Consider the following 15,228-nt stretch of genomic DNA (forward strand, 5'->3'; position numbering starts at 1 on the left):
GATATCATTAGAAAAAAATGAGCAATTTAATTACTTCTGACACTGTACTTGCCTAATCCACATACGGTATCTTGGATGTGTTAAGAAAAAATGCACATTAATCCAACCCTTTGTTTATGAAAAAGAATGCATATTAAAAATTATATCCTTTTTATTCAATTGTGACTTAAAACTTGCAAACAACTTTTATTTGCAGCCATGCTTTTAAATAAAAAATATAAATAAAAAAATAACATACAAACATGTTACACAACTATAAACAGTCTCTGGTTAACTACTGTTCTAACTGTGACATCAGGGAAGTTTTGGGTAAAACCTAGATGTCTCTCTTTAGAAGCTGCTGTATAGCCATTGGGCTGTGACGGTACAGTAGTTTAGTGCAGCAATGTCAGCAGGCAACTACATTTTATTTTAATGTGAAATGCTACCAAACCAATGATACATTCTCACATTTTCTGTCGAGCACCCAAACTATGCTTTGCTTTTCTTCTGCCATTTCTTGAGATGATAAATTTTAATTAAGGACTTTTAAATCAAGTAACTTGATTACTTATGACACCCTTACAGGTTTATCATGTAAATACCTGATATACATACTGTATATGAATATACATGTCAAACTGAAAACAAATCTCAAATTGTACAAAATTTATTAAAATTATTTAATACAAAATAACTGCTTAAATATTCACCAAGAAAATTTCATAATCAAAAACACTAATTAAATTCAGTGTGATTCAATGTTGTAAAACAGTAAACTTTCCTGCACTTATTCTATATGTGCCTACTTAAAACCACAAATGGTTGCTGCTTTTGTATGACCATGCACAGCTCACAATTTCATATCTAGTTCTTGAGGTCTTACAGGAATGTTAGCAGAAATTTTCTACCATAAATATACCATTTAAAAGGCATTATCAAAACAAGAAGAACACATCACATATTAATGTGTATGAGAGTGTGCAATATAATATAATGTACCAATAGGCAACTATTTACATTAATCTCCCATATTCATAATCTGTTGAATAGCAACACTGTTAAAAATCATGAACACAGTTAAGTGTGTAATGCATTTTGAATTTTTCTTCTTAAAGATGGCAAATAAGCAAAAAATTCATTTGAGTTCATCAGAAACCATTCGGAGCAATAGCTAAAAAATAATCCACTACAAAACTATTACTTGTTTAAAGGATACACTTTCTGGTTGAATATCACAACACTGATTGAAAGGACAAAGTAAATAATATGATATAAGGAGCAAAGTATTTCATTTTAAAATAGCAAACAGGGAAAGGCCAGTCATCTGTTTTCTGTCATTATTCTGTCCACTTCATGGTAATGGAAACAAACGCCTTTTGCAAAGTATTGACAGCAAATTAAATAACTCAAAACAAGCTCCGGTCCATTGCAGGGTACACATGCTGTATGAACACACCACAATCACTCATGCTGGAACAATTTAGAACACAACATGTTTTTCTTTAGAATGTGGAAACAAAACTAGTGTAAAGGAAGGAAAACAGACAGGAGTAACAATTATGCCATACTTTTCCATAATATTACAAAGAAAATAGCATATTGTTCTGTTTCATAGGACTAGGTGTATACATCCCTAATTGCACACATGACATCTTCAGCTTAGATTCAGTGGAATTGTCAAATGAGTGATGGCGACTTTCTGGGTTATCAAGTGGGCACCACCCTTCCTCAACATTTCACTGATAGGCCCACAATGTCTTCAGAGGGTTCAGCAGTGAATCCTGGCATCCTGGGTTCACCCAAAAGACGCCATCTACCATGATGAGGCCCAGCTGGAGTTCTTCCTCTTGAGCCAGAGCCACTGACTGCCCTTTTCAGCAGCTCTGGACAGGTTCTTCAATGCTTGCCGGTAAGACCGTCCTTACATTCCCAACTCCCGGAGAAGCCTTGATGTTGAGGTGGCAATAAACCCTCTGCAGACTACCTTGACTGGTCAGACCTTAGCTTTCTAGCTGCGTTGTTGCACATGGGTTGCGTGATCAGCGTATCTCAGCTTCTTGCGCTCGTAGGCCTCCTCCACTTTATCCTCCCATTGTACAGTTAGCTTAATGATGTAGACGAGCTGGAGTGATGCCAACCATAGCACAAGGTCAGGTCTGAGGTTGGTAGATGCAATCTCAGCTGGAAAGCAGAGTTTTTGACCTAGGTCCACCAACAACTTCCAATCTCACGCATCACCCAGCTGCCTGGAGTCTGGTCCTGGAGTGGCACGTCCATCTCGACCCTCTCCTTTCCCAGACAAATGCTATTGCCGGCCAATGGAATAAAGAGGGAGAGAGGGCATCAACACTCGTCCGTTGCTTCTCCAGCACTCCTGCCAAGTACTGCAGCACCTGGTTGTGCTGTCAGGTGTGGCGGCCTTGAGAAAAGCTGGTCTGGCAACACACCAAGATGTGTTTTAATATTGCTGGTGACAGGCAGAGGGAGCATGTGGGATCTTCTCCATACCACTGCCTTTGATTTTTTGGAGACATCATATGGTGAAACTCGCTCTAAATGCCTCCATCTCCAATAGATCTTTTCAGGAGAGCTTCATCTTCTCTACTCCCTCCCAACTCAGCCATTGCCCTTGCTTAGCTTGTACAATGGGCTTTGCCTGCCTTGTTGCCTCCTCATGCACAAGTCTGCACCTCTGAGACAGCGTGGCCTTGTTCCAGGATGGTGTGCTGGACTCAAGTCCAAGACCACCCCTTCCTTGCTGGACCTGACCCACAATGTCCCTGTGTGTGAGTGCTGCCTTTGCGAGCTTGGTTCCTTCTGCTGGTGACCATTTCCTACCAGTAGCTATGTTTGGGGCAACTTGGGCAACAACAGGATCACTTGATTCTTTTAGCATCATCTCCAGCTTCACTTTGGTGCACTCGTACTCCTCTTTTTAGACTGGAGATAGGTAGTTCTAGTATGCCTTTGCCATAGAGTCCAATGTTTCTAAGGCACCGGGGGCGACCAAGCCACTTCTTCATGTAAGAGCTAAGCAGCCACTCCAGCTTTTCCACCTTCGTGACTGGAGCCTCATGTAGGGTAAACGGCCGCATAAGACGTGGAAGAAGGCCAAATTTCAAGCACCAGTGCTTCAATTTGCCAGGGAGAGAAGTTTTGTCGATGGTCTCCAGGCCACAGATAGCATCCTTCCTGACCTGTTCTACCTGGTTCCTGTCCTTGAGCGATTCACTGTACCGATACCCTAAGCTATTAACTGGTTTCTCAGAGACTGTGGGAATCGCCTCATCACCAATATAAAAGTGCTGGTTAACCAGGTTCCCCTTAATGACGGAAATGCTTCTGGACTTGCTTGGCTTGATCTTTATCCAGGCCATCTCAAAGTTATCATGGAGCTTTCTGAGTAGTCTCTGAGTACAAGCCTTGGTCGTGGTAAGTGTTGTAAGATCATCCATAAATGCTCTGTCTGACAGGTGGCATCCTCAAACCAGGTCTTAAGTGCTGTCCTCCAACCACCCATCAAGATATTGTAATGAACACCTCCATAGCCGTGGTGAAGGCTAAGGGGGAGATGGTGCAGCCTGCCATGATTCCTACCTCCAGACACTGCCATGCTGTGGTGAAACCTGCTGGGGTTTCACATAGCTGAATGTCTTGGAAATGGGCCTTGACAAGATCAGTGAGAGCCACTGGTACCCTAAAGTAGTCAAAAGGCAGCCCAAAGGAAGTTGTGAGGGACTGAAACAAGTGTTGGCAAGGTGCAGAAACACCACATGCAGATTTGTTCCCTCATTCTTGGCAACCTGAATCTGGTGCCATATGGTGCTAGTGTGTTCCAGACATCCGGAGAAGCCTGAGATCCCTGCCTTCTGAATTCATGTATCAGTGAGGTGGTTTCTTTGCAAGTAACTGGATAGCCTTTGAACCACTACGGTGAAGAAGATTTCACCCTTAACATTTAAGAGGCTGATCTAGTGGAACTGACCGATTTCTGAGGAATCCTTTTCTTTGGGAATCAGGATTCCCCCAGCTCTCCGCCAGGATGTTGGGATCTCCTTTTTGCGCCATACCACCTTCATGCGCCTCCACAGGAATTGCAGCACACCTGGTGCATTTTTGTAGAGCTTTTATGTAACTCCATTAAGCCCTTCCTCTATGCACGATGTTCTGCACTTCACTCCATCTAGGTGGGCTGGTGTCTAGCTGGTGCACTGGAGGGTGGATAGGAGGCATGTCAACTGGGAGAGTGATCTTTTCATGGAGTCTGCTATCTGCACAGGACATTTCCAGATGCTTCTCCAGGTCTACCTTTGACACGGAGAGATTCCCACTCTTCTCACTTGTGGAGTGACTTTTCACAAATTTGGAACGGTCTTTGTAGAAGCTTGGTCTTTGTGTGCTCTTGTCCTCTCCTTTCTCCTGTGCTTCTTCACAAGGTTTTCAGCACTCTTCAGTGCCATGAGCCTGTACTGCATCTCTACTTGCAGCAGATTTATGCCATCTCTCTAATCTTCTGTGGCCTTCCTCCATTGCTTCTTCAGCTGCCTTCTCTCTTGGACCAGATGATCTATTTCCCTCTGCCTTCTTGACATATTTTGGATTGTTGGTACTGTTCTCTTCCTCTTTACCGCCCCGAATCGCTCTGCTCCGTAGGTGTAGATTACTTCCCCCATACGTTCCATCTTATTCTCCACTGTTGGTTGTACTGGGCTAGGTTCACGTTGCTCTCCCGTGTCCATCTCTTCCTCTGCTGGGACAGGGTTGTTGATGTCCTGCAGACTTTGGTTTTTAACCTGCTGCTGAACTTCAGTCGACTGACTCGACCTGCTTCTTAAAAAGTAGCTGTCGATGCGTGACCCCTGTTGCCCCTTCTTCAGACAACCTTTCCTGCCCTGATGTATTCTCAGGCCTGTGGTGGAAGTAACCTTTGCCCAGCTGAATATACAGCTCTGGAGTTTATGCCCTGCTGCTGGTCTTACAGTCTCAGATATGCTGACCATCCAATTCATTGTCCATTGCCATGTCAGTTCCCACATAGTCCACCAACGAGGCAAATTCCACCCCTGCTCTCGCTGGCTTAGGGGGTATTCTTTTCATAATAGTTTTTGTAGCCGGGAATGGGTGGAACACAAGCGCCTTGTGCGCCGGATCGTGCTACCATGGGTAGCTAGCCCATGGAAGCCCCAGTGGGGTATATTCCCTCCTGCCAGCTGTCTTTTCATGCCATCACAAGGTCTTTCCCTATATGTCAGCTGCCCTTTCACAGCAGTCACTGGTTTCCCAGATGGTCAGTTCTGTTTCATAGGACTAGGTGTTTACATCCCTAATTACATACATGAGATCTTCAGCTGGAGAATATTAGACAATTAAAGAAGACAATTAAATGGAATTTCAGTTGTAGAGCTGTTCAAAACAGGATTTACAGATATTGTCTTTTATAAGTACTGATGCACATTTAAGAAGCATAGATAGCAAAAACAATTTTGGGTTTCACATGTTTTGAGCACATGGCAGAAACAGATGCAGCAAATATAAGTCAAAAGAGAGAACTGTAGTTCTTAAATTGTTCTGTGTAGTCTAATATTTTCACAATATCTGCAATACTTGTACTTTGCATATAATACTGTTTTTTTTTTATCATTAATACATTATCTTGAAAGTTTCTCATTCTTTATGGTAGAGCTTCTGTGTGTTTATCTATAAACTGCACTACTCAATGTAAATATATTTGGTCTGTAAACTTCTGTTGTTGTTTATTTTAATTTGTAAAATGTGCTCTTTGGACAATGTCACTAAACATTAAAACTTTTATCAAAATTAATTTTGTTAGTATGGACTTATTCTGATTTTGCCTGCTGGTTCCTAATGTAGGATCAGTAGCATCAGAAAAGGAAAAAATTTAATTGAAATGACTATAGAAAAGTAGATTAATTCATCAATTGCCTTCATTCACTGATTATTCTTTTGTCACATATATGAGTTTATCAGAACCCATGCTGGCAAATGGAAACATTAAGTAAAAAAAATATACAACTCACTTGTCCACGCACTGCTGTATAAAAGATGACAGGTGCTGAATCAGTGCAGGCCAACAGTCAGGTCTGTTTTCAATTACAGTGATAAATGGATGTGGTGGGTTTCTTTAAGGACATTTAAAGAGACACAAACAAAAATATTATTAAAATACAACAGATTTAAAAACTTCCTAAGCAATTACTGAAATGTCATTTCTCCACTTTATTATAGCTGCTTCTTAGTTTACAAAAAGGCACACATTATAAGTCCAAATGTGCCATTGACAACCTCCTCCTTATGCCATTATCGTATGTATTTTTTTGCTGTGTTCCCTTTGTCCTTCTTTGACATCACCATGCCACAGATTTTATCAGTTCATTGCAGCATTCTTCTTCTTCTTTCGGCTGCTCCCGTTAGGGGTTGCCACAGCAGATCATCTTCTTCCATATCTTTCAGTCCTCCGCATCTTGTTCCGTTATACCCATCACCTGCATGTCCTCTCTCACCACATCCTTAAACCTTTGCTTAGGCCTTCCTCTTTTCCTCTTCCCTGGCAGCTCTATCCTTAGCATCCTTCTCCCAATATACCCAGCATCTCTCCTCTGCACATGTCTAAATCAATGCAATCTCGCCTCTCTGACTTTGTCTCCCAACTGTCCAACTTGAGCTGACCCTCTAATGCAGGCATGTCAAACTCACTACCATTGGTGGGCCGCTTCGACTGCCATACGTGCGTCAGTGGGTCGCACTGTAACAAACACTATTATACAAAGTTACTGTAGCTTTCTTTCCTATACTGAAAACTTTAAAAAATGTAACACTTAAAGTTTAAAGAAAAGCAATTTATTTCCATAAAATCTCCGTACAACAGCGTACATTTAGAGTCTTCGCCTCTTAGCTAGGTCCTTATATTATTATATTCATTGCTTATATAGGAGTCTTACAGTGTGAGATCTATTTCTTTTGTCCCGGCACTTGGCATCTCTTGTTAGTAACCAGTTCGTCAATATCAGGTTTGAAATCTTGTGCAGCTGCAACTTTTATGAGGGATGAAAGGTGCTCGACAGTAAGTCTTGAGCGATGTGGGGTTTTTGGTAGCTTTCATTAACGAAAACAATTGCTCACAAAGGTAAGTGCTTCCGAACATTCACAGTACTCTCGATGCCAACTTACGGAGCTGTACATACGAGGGTGGCAGGTAAGCATACAAGCCTGGCACACCAACTTCGTTGTATTTTGTCTTCAGAATAGAATCTGACTGAAGTTCAATCAATTCCATTTGGATATTCTCAGGTGCATTCTCAACGTTGTAAGAGTATGGTGACGTAAACAGCGCAAAGTCCTGCTCGTGTGAACTGAAATCACGAAAACACTCAATGAATTCATTCCTCAGTAATTCAAGTTGGAAAACAAATCCTCCAAAAATCAAATTTTACTTTACTAAGTTTACTTCAAAGTTTATATTGTAAAATAAGCCGATATGCAAAAAGCCACCTGAACTACACTAATTATACAAACTCAAAATCACAAAAATATATTAATAAACAACTCACCAACTTCTGGTGTCCACTTCAGATCTTCAGCTGTAGTCTGCACTAACTGATCGTTACAATACTAGCACAAAATTACATAAAACTAGAGCAAAAAAAACGTGAAAATATGCGAGCTATTACTAATCGTGATGGTCAGTTCTGCCCAGTGGCCAGTCTCAGCAGCCCAGCCAGTAGTGTAGCCTGTCAGGGGCGGCTCTAGGCTCGTGGCAGCCCTGGGCAGAGAAAAGAATCGGTGGCCCCTTCGCCTGCCTTTGTCAATATGGTATCTTATGCACAACGGATAGCCACGTCCGTTGCGGACAGTGCATAGCCGCCTCGTGCTCATGACATGCTTCTATATGCGCGTGTCCGTAACTTGAAAACCAAGTGGCGGTCCATGATATTCTCATTACGGCAGAACATTATAATACTACATATAGCTTACTGCTCCGACTCTAGCGACATAAGTAAATACAACGTACTATTTAAGAAGAAACACAATGTTTTTCGGCCACATTGCCGTCAGCTGTGCCGTTATTTTCTCTTTCTGTTTCATATTCAATATATATTGGCATGGCGGCCCCTGGGATTTGGTGGCCCTGTGCAGGTGCACAGTTTGCACATGCCTAAGGCCGCCCCTACTGCCTGCTGCTGCAGCCTAACACTTCAGTTGTGACGTTGCGGCTCATTAACTTTGGCCAAGGCTCGTGGCTATACTAGCAGATGACGTTTCCGGTACCGTAACGCCATGGGAAAACACGCTTTTGTCAGAAAGCAGAAGTAAGAAAAGTCAATAAGTAACGCTGAAGATGCAGAATGATTCAATCACAAACGATAGTAATCATTTTGTACAATTTCAGTGCTAACTAGGATCTGTCATGCGGGCCGCACAGATTTCTGTTGCGGGCCCAGGGGCCGCGTGTTTGACATGCCTGCTCTAATGTACTCATTTCTAATCCTATCCATCCTCGTCACACCCAGTGCGAATCTTAGCATCTTTAACTCTGCTACCTCCAGCTCTGCCTTTGCTTTCTGGTCTGTGCCACCGTCTCCAACCCATATAACATAGTTGGTCTCACTACCGTCCCGTAGACCTTCCCTTTCACTCTTGCTGATACCCGTCTGTCACAAATTACTCCTGACATTCTTCTCCACCCATTCCACCCTGCCTGCACTCTCTTTTTCACCTCTCTTCCACAATCCCCATTACTCTGCACTGTTGATCCCAAGTATTTAAACTCATTCACCTTCGCCAACTCTACTCCCTGCATCCTCACCATTCCACTGACCTCCCTCTCATTTACACACATGTATTCTGTCTTGTTCCTACTGACCTTCATTCCTCTCCTCTCCTCTCCTCTCTAGAGCATATCTCCACCTCTCCAGGGTCTCCTCAACCTGCTCCCTACTATCGCTACAGATCACAATATAATCAGCAAACATCATAGTCCATGGGGACTCCTGTCTAATCTCGTCTGTCAACCTGTCCATCACCATTGCAAAAAGAAAGGGCTCAGAGCCGATCCCTGATGTAATCTCACCTCCAACTTGAATGCATCCGTCACTCCTACTGCAGACCTCACCACTGTCACACGTCCCTCGTACATACCCTGCACAACTCTTACGTACTTCTCTGTCACTCCCGACTTCCTCATACAATGCCACAGCTCCTCTCGAGGCACCCTGTCATATGCTTTCGCCAGGTCCACAAAGACGCAATAAAACTCCTTTTGGCCTTCTCTAAACTTCTCCATCAATATCCTCAAAGCAAACATTGCATCTGTGGCTCTTTCTTGGCATGAAACCATACTGCTGCTCACTAATCATCACCTCACTTCTTAACCTAGCTTCCACTACTCTTTCCCATAACTTCATGCTGTGGCTCATCAATTTTATTCCCCTGTAGTTACTGCAGTCCTGCACATCCCCCTTACTCTTAAATATCGGCACCAGTACACTTCTTCTCCACTCCTCAGGCATCCTCTCACTTTCCAAGATTACATTAAACAATCTGGTTAAAAACTCCACTGCCATCTCTCCTAAACACCTCCATGCTTCCATAGGTATGTCATCTGGACCAACGGCCTTTCCATTTTTCATCCTCTTCATAGCTGTCCTTACTTCCTCCTTGCTAATCCGTTGCACTTCCTGATTCACTATCTTCACATCATCCAACCTCTACTCTCTCTCATTCTCTTCATTCATCAGCCTCTCAAAGTACTCTTTCCATCTGCTCAACACACTCTCCTCGCTTGTGAGTAAGTTTCCATCTTTATCCTTTATCACCCTAACCTGCTGCACACCTTTCCCAGCTCAGTCCCTCTGTCTAGCCAATCGGTACAGGTCCTTTTCTCCCTCCTTAGTGTCCAATCTCTCATACAACTCATTATACACCTTTTCTTTAGCCTTCGCCACCTCTCTCTTCACCTTGCGCCTTATCTCCTTGTACTCTTGTCTACTTTCAGCATCTCTCTGACTATCCCACTTCTTCTTTGCCATCCTCTTCCTCTGTATACTCTCCTGTATTTCCTCATTCCACCACCAGGTTTCCTTTTCCTCCTTCCTCTTTCCAGATGTCACGCCAAGCACCCTTCTTGCTGTCACCCTTACTACATCTGCTGTAGTTTCCCAGCTGTCTGGTAACTTTTCACTGCCACCCAGTGCCTGTCTCACCTCCTCTGTAAATTCAACCTTGCAGTCTTCCTTTTTCAACTTCCACCATTTGATCCTTGGCTCTGCCCTCACTCTGTTCCTCTTTTTGATCTCCAACGTCATCCTACAGACCACCATCCTATGCTGCTTAACTACACTTTCCCCTGCCACCACTTTGCAGTCTTCAATCTCCTTCAGATCGACTCTTCTGCACAGGATGTAATCTACCTGTGTGCATCTTCCACTACTCTTGTACGTAACCCTATGTTCCTCCCTCTGCTTAAAATACGTATTCACCATAGCCATGTCCATTCTTTTGGCAAAATCCACTATCCTCTTACCTTCTTCATTCCTCTCCTTGACACCATACCTACCCATCACCTCCTCGTCTCCACTGTTCCCTTTCCCTTCACCAACACACCCATTGAAATCCGCTCCAGTCACCACTTTCTGTACCTTGGGTAATCTGTTCATCACTTCATCCAACTCACTGCAAAAATCTTCTCTCTCACCCACTGCACACCCAACTTTCAGTGCATATGCACTAACAACATTCATCATCACACCTCCAATTTCCAGCTTCATAATCATTACTCTGCTTGACACTCTCTTCATCTCCAAAACACTCTTGACATACTGTTCCTTCAGAATAACTCCTACCCCATTTCTCCTCCCATCCACGCCATGATAGAACAATTTGAATCCACCTCCAATCCACCTGGCCTTACTCCCCTTCCATTTAGTCTCTTGCACGCACAATATATCAACCTTCCTTCTCTCCATCATATCTGCTAACTCTCTCCCCTTACCAGTCATACTGCCAACATTCAAAGTTCCTACCCTCAGTTCCACTCTCTTTACTTTCCTCCTCTCCTCCAGCCTCCAGACACGTCTCCCCCCTCTTCTTCTTCTTCTTCGGCCAACAGTAGCCCAATTTCCGCCAGCACCCTGTTGGCTAACAGTACTGGTGGCGGTCGTTGTTAACCCAGGGCTCGACCGGTCCGGTATGGAAATTTGTATTGTTGTCCACATATTGATTTGTTCATTGCAGTTCATTGCAGCATTGAGGAATATAAATGCTTTGTTCCTTTAAAGCTCAACTTATATTATGAAATTAATAAAGTCATTCTGGTAGATGGCATATGTGAACAGTGCAAGCTGTTCAGTCTTCTAGTACAACTCCACAAAAATGTTTGGTGCTTGTGAATAATGAAGCAATGAAAAGGCAACACCATGAACACATATGAAAAGCCTACATTCACTCCTAAAAAAACAAATTTCACATTTATATTAATATTTGGTCACAAGCAACAGTATTTGTATCGCTGTGATGGAAAATCTGGATGAAAATGGCAGAGTACGCAGAAAAAGGTGGCACAGGACTGATGATGCTCATCACGTTCTGTAAATGTTAGATGTCCTGGAATATAGGTAGGTGTAGCTCCTCAAAGTAGCAGAAGAATGAACAGAACCATGGTATTTAAGAACCTAAAATAGATACAACCCTGGGATATCTGACCCTTGGCTGACAGAGAAGGTGAGGCATCAAATGGTTTGCTGGAGGATGGACACCTCAAAACTGGTATCTGGAAGAACACAAACACCAGCAAGGAGAAATGGAATCAGTATGTCCTTTTAAAATAAGTGACTGACAGGAGGACAGTCACCTAGTACTCTGACCTGAAACATGGCAGCAGCCAGTACCATGCTATAAACTTTGATATCTCTTTAGAACAGGCAGTTAAGGAAACACTGTACAGATCCTGACACTTTAAGACCAACTAATTTAGGGTAGTAGCTTCTAATCCCAGTCTCAGGGAACCCTTATGGCTCCAGATTACTATTTCAACCAGTCTCACAAACAGTAACTCGTTTTACTTCTAAATGAAATAATTCTTTAATGACCTGGTCTATTATTCCTCTCCTATTCTGCATGAAGTAGTGTGAGATTTATATACAAGTCTTTTTGAAATGTTCATATTTTTGCCATAAGTTTAATTTTTTAACTCTCTTTTGTGATTTTCCTATTAAATGAACTTTTTTGTGGAGTTTGTCCTCTTATTTGAACCCTCCTAATAAACAGTGAATTAACACTAGAATTACCAGAGTCCACGAAAAAACTCGCAGATCCGGCCCACCTTAAAACCATTCTCACCTCTCTTTTGTCTTCTAAATGTGCCGATTAAGATGAGCCAGCAAGCAGCCGGCTATTCCATCCCCCACCGTCGCAGAACGTTCACTAAGTTTTCCCAGCTCATGCCTTGTTTGATTATCTGGGAGTGACTGAACTGCTTGAGTTTTAGAGTGGAAATAATAGATCGCTATTTGGAACACACGCATTTCATGTGTGTTCCGTTTCTACAGTAATCTGTGTAAACACATTTTTAAAACAGAAACATTTTTCATATTTTAGTAGTAAATGACAAAATGTAGGCATAAACTATATAATATAGAGTAGTGGTAAGATTTGCTGACTTGTAGTCAAACGTCCCCAGTGTAATCAAGAGTCCCCGGTTCGATCCCGACTTCCTCCTATATTTGCTGTTTTCAGTAATGAGCTGCTCTTATTGTCAATATTATACAGTACAGACATACACTTGGTTTGCGTCTGTAACACACGGTGTACATTTATAGGACTTGTAAAAGTTTGTTTTTTTTTTCACTTTTATTCTCTCTAAATCAATCTAAGTCATTCATACTAAGTCACGGATAGTTGACACTGACTGCTCAGCCAATCAGTTCACAGCAGGCCTGTTGCACCTTAGAGACCCGAGTTCGATTCCCCGCTGGAAAGAAAGTGTTATTTTTTTTCTTTTTAACCATATAAAGTGGTATGAACTGTCAGTCAGTCAGATTGTTGTATTTTCATGTGGGATGTTCCTTTTAAAATATTATTTTTAACAATTGAGACTGCAATTAACATGAACAAGTGTCTTTATAACTTATTATATAATATATATAAAAACAGCTAAGGGGATAGATAAAGAGCTATAGCGCGTCTTTATTTGATCCAAATAAATAACATACGAGCTGATTTATTTACTTATCTTCCTACAGCATAAAGTCACAGGTGAACTGTTGAGCTTCCTCTGTTTGATCGTCAAGGGCATGCTCACAAATTACATGTGTAATGCCACGAAAAATACCTGCTGACACTTTAGTATGCGAGCAATGGTACGAGAATGCAGTTTGACTTTTTTTTGGGCACATACACCACACTAGTGTTTAGATCTGGACGGTGTAGCGTTGGCGAGCTCTGTAAGCCGTGCTGTTTCTTTGAAGGACAGGTGATTGGCAGGATGACGCCGGACTTTTGCCTTTACGCCTGGTGCAGCTGCGTTGTTCTTTTATGTGAGCCGACATTTCTTGCGGGGAGGGCTTCTGTTTTCTCCGATCTGAGTTCACCTCTGTTATAGCGCGTCTTTATTTGAAAACAGCAGTGTCAGATCGGGGCGAGCGTGAACACTAACTTTGACAAGCACTATAAATTTACAGCGGTTGTTACAGACGTAAATCAAATGTATGTTTTTATTGTATAATATTAACAATAACAGCAGCTCTCTACTCAAAACGGTAAACTTGAGAAGCTGCTAGCATCGAACCCAGAAGCTCTTGATTGGGAGTCAGCAGTTGTGTGTGGGAACTGTTAACATTTGAATCTGATGATTGTATATAAAACTTGTGCGCGACTGGGAAAACTGTGGACGTGGATGTGAGTGGTGTATGTGACTGAGAATGACTGGTGTGAAGCCTGAAGTCCAAATATCAAATAAACACTTTCACAAGTACAAGTATAACAGAACAAGTGCGCTTTTATTCAAGAATATAACTGAAGAAAAAAGAAAGCAGGTTGCGGTAAGCAGTTGATGCGACAGCCTGTGTGGTGCAATGCTAAGAACTGCTGACTCCCAATCAAGAGCTTCTGGGTTCGATGCTAGCAGCTTCTCAAGTTTGCTGTTTTGAGTAGAGAGCTGCTATTATTGTTAATATTATACAATAAAAACATACATTTGATTTACGTCTGTAATAACCACTGTAAATTTATAGTGCTTGTCAAAGTTAGCGTTCACGCTCACCCCGATCTGACACTGCTGTTTTCAAATAAAGACGCGCAATAACAGAGGTGAACTCAGATTGGAGAAAACACAAGCCATCCCCACAAGAAACGTCCCCTCACATATAAGAACAACGCAGCTGCACCAGGCATAAAGGCGAAAGTCCGGCGTCATCCTGCCAGTCACCTGTCCTTCAAAGAAACAGCACGGCTTACAGAGCTCGCCAACGCTACACCGTCCAGATCTAAACACTAGCGTGGTGTATGTGCCCAAAAAAAGTCTAATTGCATTCTCGTACCATTACTCGTGTACTAAAGTGTCAGCAGGTATTTTTCGTGGCATTACACGTGTAATTTGTGAGCATGCCCTTGACGATCAAACAGAGGAAGCTCTGCAGTATACTTGTGACTTTATGCTGTAGGAAGATAAGTAAATAAAGTAAAACTAGTAAAACTAAAAAAAGACGCTAACTTTGACACGTACTATACATTTACAGCGGCTGTTACAGTCGCAAATCAAATGTATGCTTTTATTGTGTAATATTAACAATAAGAACAGCTTACTACTCAAAACGTTTATTTTGGAAGACGTTAAAGACTCGAACCCAGAACCTTATGAGTCGGAGTCGGCAGCTCTAACCAGTATACTACCCAAGAAGGCAGGACAGCAAGCAGCACTAACCTGCTTTCTTTTTCTTCGGTTATAGCCTTAGAAAAAAGCGCATTTGTTCTGTTATACTTTCATCTTTTGTGAAAGTGTATAAAGATATTTGGAATTCAGGCTTCACACATGATACACTCCATGCCTACATTTTGTCAATTATTACTAAAACATGAAAAACGTTTCTGTTTTAACAATGTATTTACTGTGCATAGATCGTTGTATACACGGAACACACATGAAATGCAAGTGTTCCAAATAACGATATACTATTTATAAAAGGTGTCATTTTGCATGACTTCTCACTCTATACAGCTCTAAGCAATTGACAA

The 15,228-nt window shown here is 42.1% G+C and overlaps 1 protein-coding gene across 1 annotated transcript in view; it reads right to left on the reverse strand.

The window, feature by feature from the left end:
- focad (focadhesin) overlaps positions 1–15,228 on the reverse strand; it is a 351,198-nt gene that overhangs the window by 277,938 nt on the left and 58,032 nt on the right. The window contains 1 exon segment of the mRNA XM_051930168.1: positions 6,021–6,122. Within this exon segment, the coding sequence (XP_051786128.1) occupies positions 6,021–6,122 (102 nt within the window).

This window comes from Erpetoichthys calabaricus, chromosome 7, assembly GCF_900747795.2.
Source record: "Erpetoichthys calabaricus chromosome 7, fErpCal1.3, whole genome shotgun sequence".
In the NCBI taxonomy this organism is placed as follows: domain Eukaryota; kingdom Metazoa; phylum Chordata; class Cladistia; order Polypteriformes; family Polypteridae; genus Erpetoichthys; species Erpetoichthys calabaricus.